The sequence below is a fragment of the Microcaecilia unicolor genome, chromosome 9 (assembly GCF_901765095.1).
Source record: "Microcaecilia unicolor chromosome 9, aMicUni1.1, whole genome shotgun sequence".
NCBI lineage: Eukaryota > Metazoa > Chordata > Amphibia > Gymnophiona > Siphonopidae > Microcaecilia > Microcaecilia unicolor.
Genome location: NC_044039.1, coordinates 224,594,708 through 224,610,390, shown reverse-complemented (window position 1 = coordinate 224,610,390; position 15,683 = coordinate 224,594,708). Strand labels below are relative to the sequence as shown.

At 45.7% G+C, this 15,683-nt stretch overlaps 1 protein-coding gene across 1 annotated transcript; it reads left to right on the top strand.

The window, feature by feature from the left end:
• Window positions 1-1,707: 1,707 nt before the first annotated feature.
• On the top strand, window positions 1,708-3,827 carry FOS (Fos proto-oncogene, AP-1 transcription factor subunit). Its single transcript, XM_030214253.1, has 4 exons — window positions 1,708-1,856; window positions 1,985-2,230; window positions 2,531-2,638; window positions 2,761-3,827. The coding sequence occupies exons 1-4, from the start codon at window positions 1,722-1,724 to the stop codon at window positions 3,301-3,303; spliced, it is 1,032 nt and encodes a 343-aa protein (XP_030070113.1). The 5' UTR covers window positions 1,708-1,721; the 3' UTR covers window positions 3,304-3,827.
• The last annotated feature ends 11,856 nt before the right edge of the window (window positions 3,828-15,683 follow it).

Below are 15,683 nucleotides of genomic sequence, written 5' to 3'. Positions count from 1 at the left end.
CGACCTTCACGGTGCCTGACACACACCTACCTCATTTGACCACAATACAACCTTGTATTTGTTATCAACCGACTGGTGAACGCCTTTACGGTACTATGTAAGCCGAGCCTGCAAATAGGTGGGAAAATGTGGGGTACAAATGTAACAAATAAATAGACTGCATCTTGCTTCATCCCACCTGCTTGAGAGGTGTTGACAGTTGGAACTAATTAAAAAGAAGAGTAGACTGCTGCCCATGCTCAGAACTTTAATTCTAAGTTTTGGGAGGGCTGTTTTGTCCCAAGCCCTATGAGATAACATCACTCGTTTCTATGCCTACTGTCTATGAAAACATCTATTACAGGTAAGCAGGAGTTTTCATGTTTTGCTGTGAGCAGCTTAATTTAGTCTGGCAAAAAGCAGTGTATACATATATATATAACACTTCACTGTAACTACAGGTGCTAAGTCAAACTACAATGAAGGAAGCAGAGACTGCTTTAGGGACTAGTGGAATTAGACAGGTCTTCAAATCAACCAGTAATTAGTACACAAATGCAAATATAGTATGCAAAAATAGTATGTTTTTATTTATTAAGATGACATTTCAGCTGTTTATATTTTTGTTATAAAATAGGGGACTCAGTACCCCAGTGAGAACAGTCCTTCCCTTCTGTCATTTTCCGTTGGAGGGGAGGGGATGGTGCTGGCAAAGTAGAGCAAAGGGTTATTCTTCTTCCAAACCTAGCCTCTCTTATCCCCTCCCCACCCAAAAATAAACCCTCTAAGGAGGAGTGAAACGAATCCATAGCGCCTTTCTGTGGTTACAGGTACTTATTTTGTACCTGGAGCAATGGAGGGTTAAGGGAGTGGTTTAGTGAGGGCAGAGGAAGGGGTTTCTTAGAGGGGAGGATGGGAAATGATTGCTTGGGGTCTCCCACTTTCCTGTGCCAATCTGAGAATCCCTCTGCTCAGGAATTCAGAATATGCTTTTGATTGTGGGAGTAGTAGCTGGTTAAGATTAATATTCTTGTAGCTCACCTTCGGAAGACACAATAATCTGCATTGCGCTCCTATTCCTCTAGCATAATAAATAATCATAAAAGTATTGGCTATGCAAATGGTTATGTTTTGGTAAGTTGACAGAGGATAAATAAAGTCTGAGTAATGTGTGTAAGGTTGGAGTGCTGGGTTTGCTCTGATGCTGTTTATATGTATAGAAAGAGGTCTGTGAGTGATGGAGACACGGGAGCCCTGCGGCTGTTGCCTTAACTTGTATTCAGTGTCAGAGGAAAAAATAGCCCAGCGTTCATTTGGCAGCCTAGGGGCAGTTCCCGTCAGTCCCGCCCCCAAAACAGGATGTATTCCATATTAGGATATCTGCGTCAACGGGTTCCCGAGCTCGGACTGAACCATTCGTCCGGAAAAAGAGAGGGGGGTATTCAGGACTACTACTCCTCGCTTTTTGAAATAATAAAGCACATAGCTACGTGTGTGTGTGTTCCTTTGTAAATAGTTGTATAATCAGACATCAGTTAAGCAGAAAGAGAGGGGCAAGGTCCGCGCAAGGCACCGTCCATGCAATGCGAATGGAAACCCACACCCCTCTCCTGTGAGCCCGTCCTGTCAGCCGCTTCCCCATTACGCACTTCCATTCATAAAACTGGGCTGGCTCGGTGGAAGAGTATAAAAGGCGGCTCGGCGCGTCCTCTGGCAGCCAGTCGAGAGAGAACGCACCGACCATGATGTACCAGGGCTTCTCCGACTACGATGCGGCTTCATCCCGCTGCAGCACCGCCTCGCCGGCCGCAGACAGCCTCACTTACTACCACTCGCCAGCGGACTCTTTCTCCAGCCTGGGCTCGCCCAACGCACAGGTAAGGCAGCAGCAGCAGCAGCACGAGCCACTGAGGACTGCGCGTCACTCTGACGTCAGGGATATTTTTAACCTGCCGGCTCAGGTGCAGCGGACGGCGTCTAATGTCATCGTGTCGCTTCTCTTTAGGACTTCTGCACTGATCTTGTCGCCAGCAGTGCCAGCTTTGTACCGACGGTCACTGCCATCTCCACTTCTCCAGATCTGCAATGGCTGGTCCAGCCCACGGTGGTTTCCTCGGTTGCTCCTTCCCAGAGCCGTGTCCACCCCTACGGGATCCCGGTGTCTTCGGGCAGCACCTGCTCCAGAGCTGGGCTACTCAAGACTACAGGAAGCAGAGGGCAAAGCTTCGGCAGGAGGGGCAAAGTTGAACAGGTGAATGTTGCTTTCAGGCTAGGAGCAGAGCAACTTTCTTAACTATGCCTTATAGCTCCATGATATTAGATGGGGGTGGGGGCAGGCAAAGTAAAATAAAGTAGTAACATAATGAATACTTCCATGATGGCCCTAGATGCTATAAAGGCTTCTCCATGGAAGGTCTGTTTTCAAATTCAGCTCAGTGCAGACCTGAAATACACATGGGGTTTTCAAAGACTGGATGTAGCACTAGCTTATAGGCAGTGGCGGATGGGTGACTAGATGGTCATGAATCCTGACATGCACCTTTCTTCACAGCTGTCCCCAGAGGAAGAGGAGAAAAGGAGGATCCGGAGAGAAAGGAATAAGATGGCAGCAGCTAAATGTCGCAACAGAAGGCGAGAGCTGACTGACACCTTACAAGCTGTAAGTAGTCCTGGAATTGTCCTCTTTCTTGGGGTTGCACGGGCCTCTTGCTGAAACTTTACATCATGGCAACCTTTTTTTTTTTTTAAATTACATTTCTCCTTTCTTTTCCCTTTTGAAAGGAAACTGATGAACTGGAAGATGAAAAGTCTGCCCTGCAAACAGAGATTGCCAACCTGATGAAGGAGAAAGAGAAGCTGGAATTTATCCTAGCAGCTCACAAGCCTTCCTGCAAAATCCCTGATGAACGCGGAAGCTTTCTGCCCCAGGCCTCGGAGCCCCATGGTGGCCTGTCCCCTGATCCTCCAGCACCACTCTTCCTCTTGCAGCCAGACAAGCTAAAGGCTGAGCCCTTAGATGACCTCCTGCCTCTGTTGAGGCCAAGCACTGGGGCGACTGCCCGCTCTGTGCCAGATGTGGACCTGAGCTCATCCTTCTGTGCTGTAGAGTGGGAGCCACTTTATTCACTGGGTGCAGACCTAGAGCCACTGAGCACTCCGGTGGTGACCTGCACCCCCGCCTGCACCACGTACACGTCTTCCTTTGTCTTCACATACCCGGACTCGGCATCTTTCCCAAGCTGTGGCACAGCACATCGACGGGGAAGCAGCAGCAATGAACAATCCTCTGATTCCCTCAGCTCGCCTACCCTGCTCGCCTTGTGATTTGCCCCATGCCTCTTCCAGACACTTAGCAAAAAGCATGGAGCTCATATTGTGAAGTGACAAGCCCTGGAGCTGTCCAAAGTCTGTAGCATGTCAGGCTCTGCCTGCACTTGTAACGCTCTCCTTTTCCTTCACTAGCATTAATCTCCAATTTAACTTTGGTGCTGGATTGTTTCACGTTAGAGAGCAGCTAATTAAACAAAGGCTGTCTTAATGGCAATAGTGTGCTAATCACTGGTTCACTTGAAGACCTCTCTGCCAGTCCCCGGACTGGAGCCTGCTCCCTTCATTGTGGTTTGACTTATCACATGTAGTCTGAATGTACTGAAGTTTTCCATGAAAACGTTTTATTGTGTTTTAATTTATGAAGATGGAATTTCAAATATTTATATTTATTTTTTTCTAACTTGACGTGTTGTATGTATTTACCAGTGACTTTTGGATGACATGTTTAAGCACTGCTGACTGTTAAACATTGTCAATAAAATAGTAATATAAATTGTCCTAGCTTGTCCCTGCCATTCTTGTCCCTTAAAAGAAAAAAATTAGGCAGCAGAAACTTTTTTTGTTGTTTTTATATCTCCATTGCCCCTGGTACAAAATAAGCAACTGAATATATGTAGACTGCTTTGACTGTAGTTGCAAAAACCTCAAAGGTGGTATATCAAGTCCCATTTCCCTTTCCAGACAGGACTTGTCAGATTACTCCTGCAGTGGGGAGGGGGTGACAGGCCTTGAAGAGGCCTGAAATGTTACTGCAGAGCTAAGTGAAAGCTGATTGGTTCTTATTTCCATGACAGAAGCAGGTTCTGTGGCTACTTCCAAAATCCAGCAGCAGGGCTGTGACATTTATCGGTCCCCCATGAGATGATTACTGCTGTAGGTGCTGCCACTATCCTCCTCTACAGCCTTTGGAGGTGACACTAATTACCTTGTCTTCCTATATGGAAGCAGAGGTGCTGCAAACACAGACAGATTCAGTTCGCCTTTTCAAGTTACCATGCTGTGTATGAATATTATCAAACCTTAGCCCAGGCCTAACCTTTGACAAAGTCTGGCAAGAGAATTTACTAAGGATGCTTTTCTCCATTTCTTCTGCATTGTACATTTTAAGCAGTTGCCTTCTGTGTTTTAAAATTCTCAGTAGTTTCTGTTCTTACATTTTAGGTAAAGTTTGTGTCTTTTGAAGGTAGGGGAGTCTCTAGATAGGTGCATCTATGTCTATAATCCCCCCTGGGCTATGCTTCCCCCCCCCCCCCCCCCCCCCATCTCTATTCTGAAACACTATACCTCTGCCTCGCTGTGTTGCTACAGGGTTGAAAAAGTACTAACAAGGGCTGAACTGCAAGTCAGATGTGTTTGATATGAGGAACACCTGGTCTCTGTTCCTCCCATATCCTTCTTAGATATATTTATTTCTCACACAAATAACAGTATTGCAAAAGTACTTTTATCTTTTTAAAACAATAGCATAAATCTGAAGGCAGTGTAGCTCAAATGGGAGGGGCAGACTCTACCAATCAGCTTTCTGACAATACACCTGCCTCTACCTTAGTCTTTCATATTCAAAATGACTAAGGAGTGACAGACAAACACATCTGACTACCTTGCAGGCTGCAGTTTAGCCCTTGTTAGTACTTTCTCAACCCTGCAACAACACAGTGAGGCAGACATATAAACTTTGGCGCCACTGGTTTACAGGACATTTCATTCCGCTTAAATCAGCCAGGGAATCAAAGCAGGTTGCATAAAAGATATTACATCATTTTAAACAGAACCTAGGTATTCGCCAAACAAATAATACTTTAGAGCCTAAATAGGGTTAATCTGAACAGAAACAGGTATAATATTCCAGATCTTACAAGAATGACATGAAAATGTTTAAGGCATACATCTTTAACTGAAGGGAAACCAAGCTTCAACAAAGAACTGAAAAGGGCTATTACTCTACTAGAAGGAAAGATAAGAAACCTTAAAATCCATCTGAGATCTCACCAGCAACCAAATGTTCTCTCAGCAAAGGGGATATCTGATCATACTTCCTACATCTATACATCAGTCTTGCTGCAGTGTTCTGCATCAACTGGAGCCTATTTAAAAGCTTTTGATGTATACCTACATTGGGATGGGCCAGGCAGGTGCTGCTGCTCTGTTTTTTTTTTTTTTTTTTTTGGGGGGGGGGGGGGGTGGAGACATGATGTTCCTGCCCGATTCACTGAAGCCCCTGATTAAGAATCAGAAACCCCAGGTTCATCTGGCCACCAACACAGACCTACTGGTAAGCATCCCTCCTGCTACTTTGAGACCTATATTCTTGAGAAGCAGTTATGGTAAGGCTGTCACGTGCTGCAGCTTGGCTAGCCCTGTGCTAACTGGCTCTGAAGGAAAATGAGTGCAAGGGAACGCAACGTCCATTTTAACAGACAACAAGCTATCCCCAGTCCTAGGCTAGAAGCTTCTAGAAAAGGGGTGGTAACCAGTGGTCCTCATGGGCCACAATGAATATGCATGAGATCTAGCTGTATTGTGCATATAAGCAGTACATACAAATCAATCTCATGCATAGTCACTGTGCAAATCTTGGGTTGTGGCCCTCGAGGAATATGGATGCCATGCCTGTTCTAGAATCGCAGCCACCTCCCCTCCGCCAGGGAAGAATTTGCAATTTTGTCCATGTGCCTCAATAGTATAGGCCTTGGTCTTCACTCTCAGTCCTTGAGAGCTGCAATCAGGTCAGGTTTTCAGGATATCTCTAATAAACATGTTTGAAAGAGATTTGCATGCCTGCTTGCCTCCACTGTAAGCAAATCTCTCATATGTATTCATTATGCTAATCAAAAATGAATATGTATTCAGTAGGGATTTCAGAAAACCTGACACTGGCCTTCTAGACCTAGGAATGAAGACCAAAGGTACAGGTCCTGATTTCAAACGGGTGTATTGCTCATCTTTTATCCAAATATGCTTTGAACAGAGTGGGAGAGGGTGCCAGGACAGAAAGGGAACGAGTGTGGGTGCCTTAGGTTGCCTGTGGAGATTTTTCTTGCTGAGGCTCAACTGGCTTCCTTTGGTCAGGCACTGCTTGTGTACCAACAAATTAAGCAAAGTAATACGAACTAATAAAATAAAAAAAAAGTCACATTATAGAATTCCAAGAAAAACAGACATCAAATATCCCATTACCAAGCCCCACTTGAACTCAGGAGAATTAAGCAATATTCTAAGCCTAAGAACATTACGACTAGCTTTAAATTTCTGAAAGAACAATTCTGTTAGAAAGTACGATCCACAAGTAAGAAACAAGATAACAAAAGGAAGCACATCAAGGGGCTTACTTTCAAAGCACTTTAAGACTCACAAAGTTCCACAGGTTACTACGTTCCAAATCTCAGACAGTGGAACAAACTGAGTGTAGAAAACAAGAGAAATTAGAAGACCTCAATGAGTCCAAAGCAAGATCTTAAATTTACATCGATAAGTAACTGGGAGACAAAGGAGGTGGGGAGGAGGTCACATGATCATACCTGCAAGCATAGTACAACAGTCTGACCAAATGCCACACGGCAGGTTATAGGTGAACATAAAAATTAAATTTATTAATATGCTTGGTGGGGGTATCCAGTTCACAGGTGGAGGGAAAAAGAGTCATGAATGTCCTTCTGTGGCCTGTTCCCACAGGGCCACGACATGCATTACTGTCCTAATAACCACCATCTGGCCTTCAACCAGGTTTTCATACAAAGTTTTGCAACACTCCAAAATGAACTTGGACTACCTTTAGGTAACATCTTGGAGTTGCACGTAGGTGGTGGAGGCATGGCCTCCTCGATCTGGCAGTGCCCTGAGCTTCTATACTCCCTGGGTGGGAATGTGAGGCATTTCTAGTTGGCTTGTTTTAAGGAAACTGAAACAAAAATGATTTATTTGGATTTAGTATTCTTATATACATAAGATGTGAGCTATTTATAGTTTTCCATCTTCTATGACTCTTGATGGTAATGGTTACGTGAGCTAAAGAAGTACATTACTGTCGTTTAGTACTGGATGCACAATGATGAGACCTTAGCTTTTGAAAGTTGATCATGGTGTTTTATTTTTTTTAAATCGTGAACAATAAGAGGTTTGAAAAGATTGCTTTATGAGGAAGATTTTTGAACCGTAGTTCAAACCTTAATCCTACTGTATATAAATTACTGTAACATCTTATATTAGGGATATCTGATGGATTATTGCAATCTTTAAATCTGATTTTGAATGGGGTAATCAGTAGGAAGAAAAATGCAAGCATATTACCCTTATGCTAAATATATTATACTGGTGAAGGGCTTGGAGAAAGTTTATATATTTATGTCTAAATTTAAAGCAATAAAGGGATTTGACAAAAGTATACTCCAGGGTGAGTTATGTTGTAGCCAAAGTTTACTATGAAAAATTCCTGCTACAAGAAAAGCAGGTACTCACTCTTCTGCTATCTCAATGGCAGACCTGCATCAATGGAATATGTTACCTGATGCTTATGCAATGAAAGGGACTATTTAGTGTTTAGAAAGAAACTTAAGGTGCCTCACTTTCAACAAATATATGCTTAGATGGTGATTTTAAATTTTAAATAATTTTAATATTTATTTATTTATTGCATTTGTAACCCACATTTTCCCACCTATTTGCAGGCTCAATGTGGTATTCGCCAATACCGGTATGAGAAATACAGAGTGGTAATATTAGGGTTATTTACATTAGTTAAGGAAAAATTATGTTCTTATCTGATGATTTTCTTTTAGTCATACAAGACCAGTCCAGACCAATGTGTTATGTCCATCCACCAGCAGAAGGAGACAGAGAAAAAAGTCCCAAGTGCTTTGCCCCTTGAGGGCATTGTGCAGCCTGGAATGCTCAGTATTTCGAATAGCCAAGCAATGGTGCTCTTAACTGCCTCAAATAAGAACATAGGAAAGCCAACAACTACCAGAATGAAGGCACTCCAGGATGTATGGGCAACCAATGGCTAGCCATACCATCCATCGAATAACGAGGTGAGGCACAAATCAGGCTTCACATTAGGCAGGAGTAGTAGTTCATTATTGAAGCAGAAGCCATAGTTGCCTACAACTAGCACAAGCAGAAGAGGAAGGGGGACTACCAACCCCAAGGAAGGGACCCTGCTACCCAAAGTGTAACAAGAAATCAGTCACTTAAAGAAAAACAGACTCCTAGAACAGCAACAAAGGAAGGACTCAAAGAGAACAGATCAAACAGAACAGGGTGGGCATCTGGACTGGTATGACTAAAGAAAACAAAATTATCAAGAAAGAACATAATTGTTCCTTCCTTGTCATCAATACCAGACCAGTCTAGACCAATGGAATATAGCAAAGCAGTCGCAGAAGAAGGGCGGGAAAGGACCCTGAAAATAACGTCAATGCCCCCCAAAAAGAGGAAGGAAAAGATCACCAAGACGCTGAACATCCCTGAGAGGAGAACCCAGCAGGCGAAGATGCCCAGAAGTTCCGACTGTGGGAAGAAAACCCAAACAAGATTGCAGAGATGTGAGGGAAGAAGTCACGGAACATTTTCCAAACTGGCACAGAGTCTAACCTCTGCCGAGCCTCAGAGAGGAAGCCATGAAACAGAACTGAAAAAGGTCCGAACCTCCTCCAGGAATACCAGGAGAAGCATGATCACAACAGGCCCCATGGATGAGCCACCAACATAGATGGAAGAATGCTCCGCTTGTCAGAAGCAAGAAAGTGCAAAACTAGGCATAGAACCCCAAAGATAGAGAGCTGAATCGTAATCCTGTGGGTGACAGGTCCTGGCGCCTAAACAATGGAGATGAGCCTCAAAACGAGGTAGAGATAGAGGCACAGCCTAGATGTCAAAACAGTGCCAAGCAACCAGAAAGGAGGGTACCGGGCACTGCCGAAACAAGGCACACACGAAGGCCCAAGGGGAAAACCGTTGCCTGGCCCATGGCAGAGCCAGAAACAACAGTTGGAGGCAAAACCATGTCCAACCCAAAAGGACAGAAGAACATTCCAAGACAGGGAAGGGCTATGCCCCCCACAACCAGAAACACTTCACTGCCCTGCTGCCAGAGGAGAAGACCTCTTAAAGGAGAAAGGACAAAGAAAGGATGCCACATGTGCAGGAACGCCGTCCCGCAATAGCCACCTAAGAGAGACAGGAGCCAGCCACAGGCGACCCGTAGCTAAAGAGCCACACCGGGCCCTTAGCAAAGAACCCCCATGTGACCTGTAGCGGAAGGGCAGGGTCAACCGCAAGACAGGGAACAGGAGGCAACCAAAGGAGACTGAGCAGACTCACTGCACAGAGATGGAGCTAAATTCACTACTCAGTGACAGACCCAGGTCCACCGTCCAAGAAAACTCAAGTCCCGACAGTCAGCAAAGACACAAGGTCTTACCCTGAGAAACAAAATAAGGCTCCAGAGTCATCAATGAAGCAAGACCCGATGTCCAGAGTTGGGGTTACGCTCGCCATCCAGAGACATAGCCTCGACACTCCGAAGGATCAGGATTCCACATCCAGAGAAGGAGCAAGGATGACCTCCAGAGAAGGAGGAAGACACAACCCCCACAGGAGGAGCAAGCCTTGACATCCACAGAGGGAGGAAGACTCAAGATCCAGAGCAGGAGGAAGGCTTGGCCTCCAGAGGTGGAACAAGCCTTGACAGCCAGTGGTGGAGCAAGGGTCGACATCCCGAGAGGAAGCAAGCTTGACCTCCAGGGATGGAACAAGACAGGACCTGCAGAACAGAGCTAAGGTAGACATCCCAAGAGGGAGCAAGACTTTACCTCCAGGGACAAAGCAAGACTGGGACGAAGAAAGACTGAACCTCCAGCGACAAAGCAAGACTGGAATGAAGCAAGACAACCTCCAGAGACGAAACAAAACTCAACATCTCGAGAGACAAGAGAAGGAGCAAGATGCAACATCCAGAGATAAAGCCAGATTCGACACCCAGAGATGAAGTAAGAGGTGACCTCCAGAGACATAGAACTAACATCCAGAAATAAGACAAAACTCAACATTCTGAGAAGGCATGACTCAACAGTAAGATATGAAGCGAGGCTCACCATCCAGAGACAAAGCAAGGTTCGACATCCAGAGAAAAAAGAAGTCTTGACACACAAAGACAGGACAAGGCTCAGAATCCAGAGAGAGGGCAAGCCTTGACAGACAGAAATGGTGCAAGAATCGGCACCCAGAGAAGAACACTGTCCAACTTCCAGTGGGGCCAGGCTCGACCTAAAGAGATGGGGCAATCTACACGGAAAAAAAGGATTGGCATACACCAAGGAGGAAAGAAGCTGCATGGAAGAAATAGAAAGGCAGCTCTTTTCCAAGCAAACAACCAATACTGGAAGGCAGAGGGGATTTGGAGGACCATCCAATCTGAAGGGAAAGGCCAGGAGACTAAGCCCCTGAAGACGTGACCTGAGAGACCACACCAAGGACACAGAAAACCATATGGAATGGGCTGAACAGTCGCTAGGGCAGCCACCTCCGAGTCCACTCCAGTGCCAGAGAAATATGGAGAGACAGCCACATACAGAACCTCTGCCCCAAAGTGAGGTGCAGTCACTCCTCTGAGCCCTGCCACCACAAAAGCCCTTGGCAAGCTAACCACTCAGCAGTTGGTGCAGGAGAAGACCAAAGTAGACAGCAGGGGCAGGCACTGTGACCAAGCCCAGAGGACATGGAAGACAGGTGAGCAGACACCAGCCCACCTAGACAGGAGTGGCGGGCACTGTAAGGACAAGCCCTGCCGACCACATGGACCCTAAGCCATTCAGAGAAGAACAGTAGATCAAGAACTGTGTCGAGAGGAACAGGAGCCAGCACACCAGCAGGGCCTGAATACAGTCGAGGGATGAGATTCCACTCAAGAAACAAGAAGGGCAGAATGCCAAGCCCAGACAGGATGCTAGAAGTTAGTGAAAAGCCCGGGCCCAGCAAAGGAAAGGGAGAGGAGGCACAGTCAAGGAAATCAGAGCACTTCAAGCAACAAGGACTGCTGCCAAGAATACAAACTCATGGGCCCGTCAAGAACAGCAGAAGAAAAGCCAGGCCACAAAGCAGAGTGGAGCCTGCCCTCCAAGCACCAACCAAGCGAAAGCGCAGGAAAACAAGTGAACCTCCGCTCGGTTCCCTCTTTTGCTTTTTTTTTGCTGACAAAGGAAACCAGCCGGTCTCCAATGGGAACGAATGAACTGCCCACCAGAAATCATCCACCTACACATCCGCGAGGAACGGAAAGGCGGACTGGACGGGAAAAAAACAAATCCACCTCCCGCAAAGAGAAAAGCGACAGAGCACTGCAAAGAGACCCCAGAAAGGAACCTGAAGGGAAAAGTAAAGAGCGGCCATCGTCCCACCAAAAGGAACAACCGCCGTATGAAGCGCAAGAGAGGGGGGAGGAAAATTAAAAAAAAAAAAGAGGCAACAAAAATCCCTGGGAGGAAGCAAAGTAAAAATTGTAAAAATAAGATTACAAATCTGTTTTTGTTTGCTGTGGTGTGGTTTGCTTCCAAATCAGTCATGCATTCACAAAATAGCTTACAAGTAGGCACAAAAAGTGAAGATTTGCACAGAAATAAGATAGAGGTATACTTGTTGTTAGCTGGTCACCAGTTACCCATGCACTACAAGAGCTTATTAAGGGCTGAAGTGGTTGGGGGGTGGGGAGGGAGGGAGTTAGTACTACCAGCTGTCACCCCAGCTGAGGGATGAGGGACCCGGGACCACCAAATATCATCCATAGCAAACAGAAGCAGAAGGCACTCAGACATAAACTCCCTGCTGAACTGCCACCTGGACAAGCCAGGGCAGGAGCTACTAGCCAAGCATCAGAGAGCAGCTGCACAATCCATCCACCATCCGCTAGGAAACAAAGAATACTGAGCATTCCAGGCTGCACAATGTCCTTAAGGGGTGAAGCACTTGGACTCTGTTTCCTTCCGCTAGTGGATGGGACTGGTGGCCAAAAGGATGACAGTGTGCACAGGAAGAGGCTTAGCAAATAGAAAAAGGAGATGATAATGCCTCTGCATAAGTTGCTGGAGAAACCTCATCTATACTAGTATGTCCAGCTGTGGATGCTGTACCTCTGTGGGGTCAGACTGGTTGGAGATCTAGAGGTTGATGGGGACAAGCCTTCTCTGCTTTCTAGTTATAGAGCTTTGGTTTTGTATTCGGTTCTGGTTTTGGCAAAGTTCTCAGATGCCTTAATTCATACAGGGGTATCCAACCTCAGCCCTCGCCAGGTCGGGTTTTCATGATTTTCCCCAATGAATATGCATGAGATCTATTTACATACAATGGAGGCAGTGCATGCAAATATATCTCATCCATATTCATTGTATAAACAATTAACTACTTGTTGATAACTTCAATTTCTTTTTTTGTTTATAGCACAATGCAAATAAAATCCACTTTTACATTATTTATATAGTTCCCATGCATTCCATCCATACGTGTCCATACATACCTATCACCATTCACTCTCTCTTCTCTGTTTCCACCACTACACTCTTGGAGACTGTGCGACACACTAATTCTAATTTTCCATTTGATACATCATTTCTTTTTAAATAATGTTTTCCTGTTTATCTGTTAAAGTCTTATATTTAAATTTTTATCACTCTGTGGCACCACTTTCCTTTTTACAAGTGTTGCTGCGTTTTCCAGCTTGCTGTATTTCCTTCAGCGATATTGCAAAATCTATCTGATCATGGTGTTCCAATTGTCCTTATAAATTGCCCGATATTCTCCTTCTCGCACTAAATCATGCTGTATCGTACTTCTCCCTTAATATTTCCATGGGATTCAATAAAGTGTGGCGTACTCCAGCTCAGATCCCCTTCTTAGTTTACACTCAATTAGACAGCGCCTTAAGCTCGTCAAACCCTACACAATCGATGCATTTCACCTTGCCGCGTCTTCAGGGGTTTAACTATGAACACACAAGAACCATGTATCCCATTCTTATGCTCAGTACTCCCTTCTACCTTCATAATGTAAACAATAAATGTTCTACCTTTTTAACTTGTCAGGCTGCTTCCATAGGATCGACCTCCTACAGGTGCCCTGGAACAATGGCACAGCTGCTGAAAAATGCCAGCGCATGCGCTCTCCTTATATCTGGTGGATAGATAGCCCCAGCTGCGTGAAATGCCGAACTCATCCATTCCACTTCCTTATTAAGTCCGGAGGGGATCACCGTATGCCATTCATATATCATACGCTGCTCCTTGAGCATTATTTTGTGCAGGATGTTGCCCCCCTTAGTGATCTCGAATTGTACTAAGACTACAAAACGCAGATCAGATATTTCATGATTTTGAGTTACCCAGTGCTCCACTAACAAGGTGTCAATTTTGGATAAACGAATGTTACTGAGATGTTGAGCCAGGCAATGTTTTACTTTTTTGACCGTTTGCCCTATGTACCAGATGCATATTCATTGAGGACATCCTGAAAACCCGACTGGATTGTAGTCCTCAAGGACTGAGGCTGGACAAGCCTGCATACGACCTCCTGGCCTGCTTGCCCAATGAGTTTAACCAGATTCAGGAAGTGAACTGGTTCACTATTACCAAGCTCAAAGATCTGTTTTCCTTGTTATTTTTGCACCGTGCGACTGTTGTGCAGGGGCGTAGCCAGACAACAGATTTTGGGTGGGCCTAAGGAAGAACTGAGTGGGCACCAATTGTTCTTCCCCCACCCCAAAAAAAACATCTCAGCTGGTGGGAAACCGCTTCTTTCCAACCTTGGCAGTCTGCAGCAGGCATGCTCTGAAAACCTGTTCAAACCAAATCCGCAGTCAAGCGGAGAACTCGAACGACCCACGGGAGAACACAGGTATAGAAGGAAGTGGGATGTTTGACCAGGGCAATACAAAACCTGGAGAGATGAAGCTTAAAAATACTTATTGTCGAGTCTTTCTTTCATCATATAAACATGTATTTTTAAGCTTCATCTCTCCAGGTCTTGTATTGCCCTGGTCAAACATCCCACGCTCTGAAAACTGAGCATGCGTAGGTGCCAGTATCGTGGAGAGTAGCATTTTCGTTACCATCAGGAGGAAGTCTTCATCTGGCCGAGCTTGGGATCCTCTCCAGCTACCACTAAATGTGTGCTACTGTTGGGTGGGCCTGAGCCCTAAGTGTGGGGGGGCCCGGCCCCCCCACTGCTGTTGTGTACACTATTTGCCTTTTTAGAATATAAGTCAGCAATCCAGTCATCGTCAGGCCCTCCCCCTCCGTTTGTTGCATTCTCTTCATGGGGTCTCTATAGAGGCCTGTGTCTTACAGCAAACAGCAGCGTCCTGGGCTTGTCAGGCCCGGCTGGTGGCGACTGAGGTGCTCTGGAGACCGTGTGCAGAGCAACGGCACACATTTCATTCTCATAATATATAAAATACACGTAATTGCTAAGCAGAAAATAGCGCCAAAAAAGTTGAAAGACTACACAGTAACTCCACCAACCTCACGCGCCCGCTATTTGTCCGGTTACCCCGGGCAACCCAACGCCTTCCCTTGTCTGCGCATGCTCGGATCTCGCCTCGCGCGCGCGCCCCTACTGTTTGGTTTCCACGGCAGAGCGAAAGGAACAACAAAGCCTTAGCGTCACACACCGTAGATAACGTTCGTCCGCCCGCCCAATTCCGTCATCACTTCCGCTACCATAAATGGCAAGTGGCATGAGGGAGCGTTGTGTGGTTGCGGTGTACGTGCTGGAGACGGTGGATCCGCCATGACGTAGAACGGCACGTAGCCCTGATGCTCCCTAACCTACCCACTAAGAGGATTCGTTGCCCCTGGCAACCGCAGCAGCATGGCGGTGTCTGGAAGCAAGGTTACATCAACATCCATCGCCCGGCCGAAAGCCGAGTGAGAAGACACTTAAAACACAAAAGTCCCCTCCATGCACTGGAAACTGCAGTATAACCCCTGTGAACAGACACATTTAATCAGTGCATCTTTTCGAGCAAAAAAGGTGCCAGTCCACCCTTCAGGGCTGGGGTGATCACTGAGGGACCCACCCCAAAATAGCCAGGTCCCCTGCAACCAGTCACAGAATCTATGACAAGGCAGAATTGGTGTGTAGAGCCTGAGCTCTTTCATTAAAACTTGGGGGTCCATGGGTCAATTTTAGCAGACAATGGAAAAAGTGCTGGTACTCATTATCCCCAAGTACCCCCTCAAAAAAAGCCCTGCTTTTATCACATGTAGCAGTGATTTTGATTTCTACAGGCATTTCTTTTTTCTTTCATTTAGGGGGCTTATCAACATGAGCTATTGTTAAGACATTATTTTACTGTTAACTTGTAATTAGCTTGATTGTTCTATACTTTG

Coding starts and splice junctions, on each gene's coding strand:
- FOS (XM_030214253.1), top strand. CDS start 1,722: ATGATGTACCAGGGCTTCTCCGACTACGATGCGGCTTCATCCCGCTGC. Junction 1,857..1,984: donor TGGGCTCGCCCAACGCACAG/GTAAGGCAGCAG, acceptor GCTTCTCTTTAG/GACTTCTGCACTGATCTTGT. Junction 2,639..2,760: donor TGACTGACACCTTACAAGCT/GTAAGTAGTCCT, acceptor CCCTTTTGAAAG/GAAACTGATGAACTGGAAGA.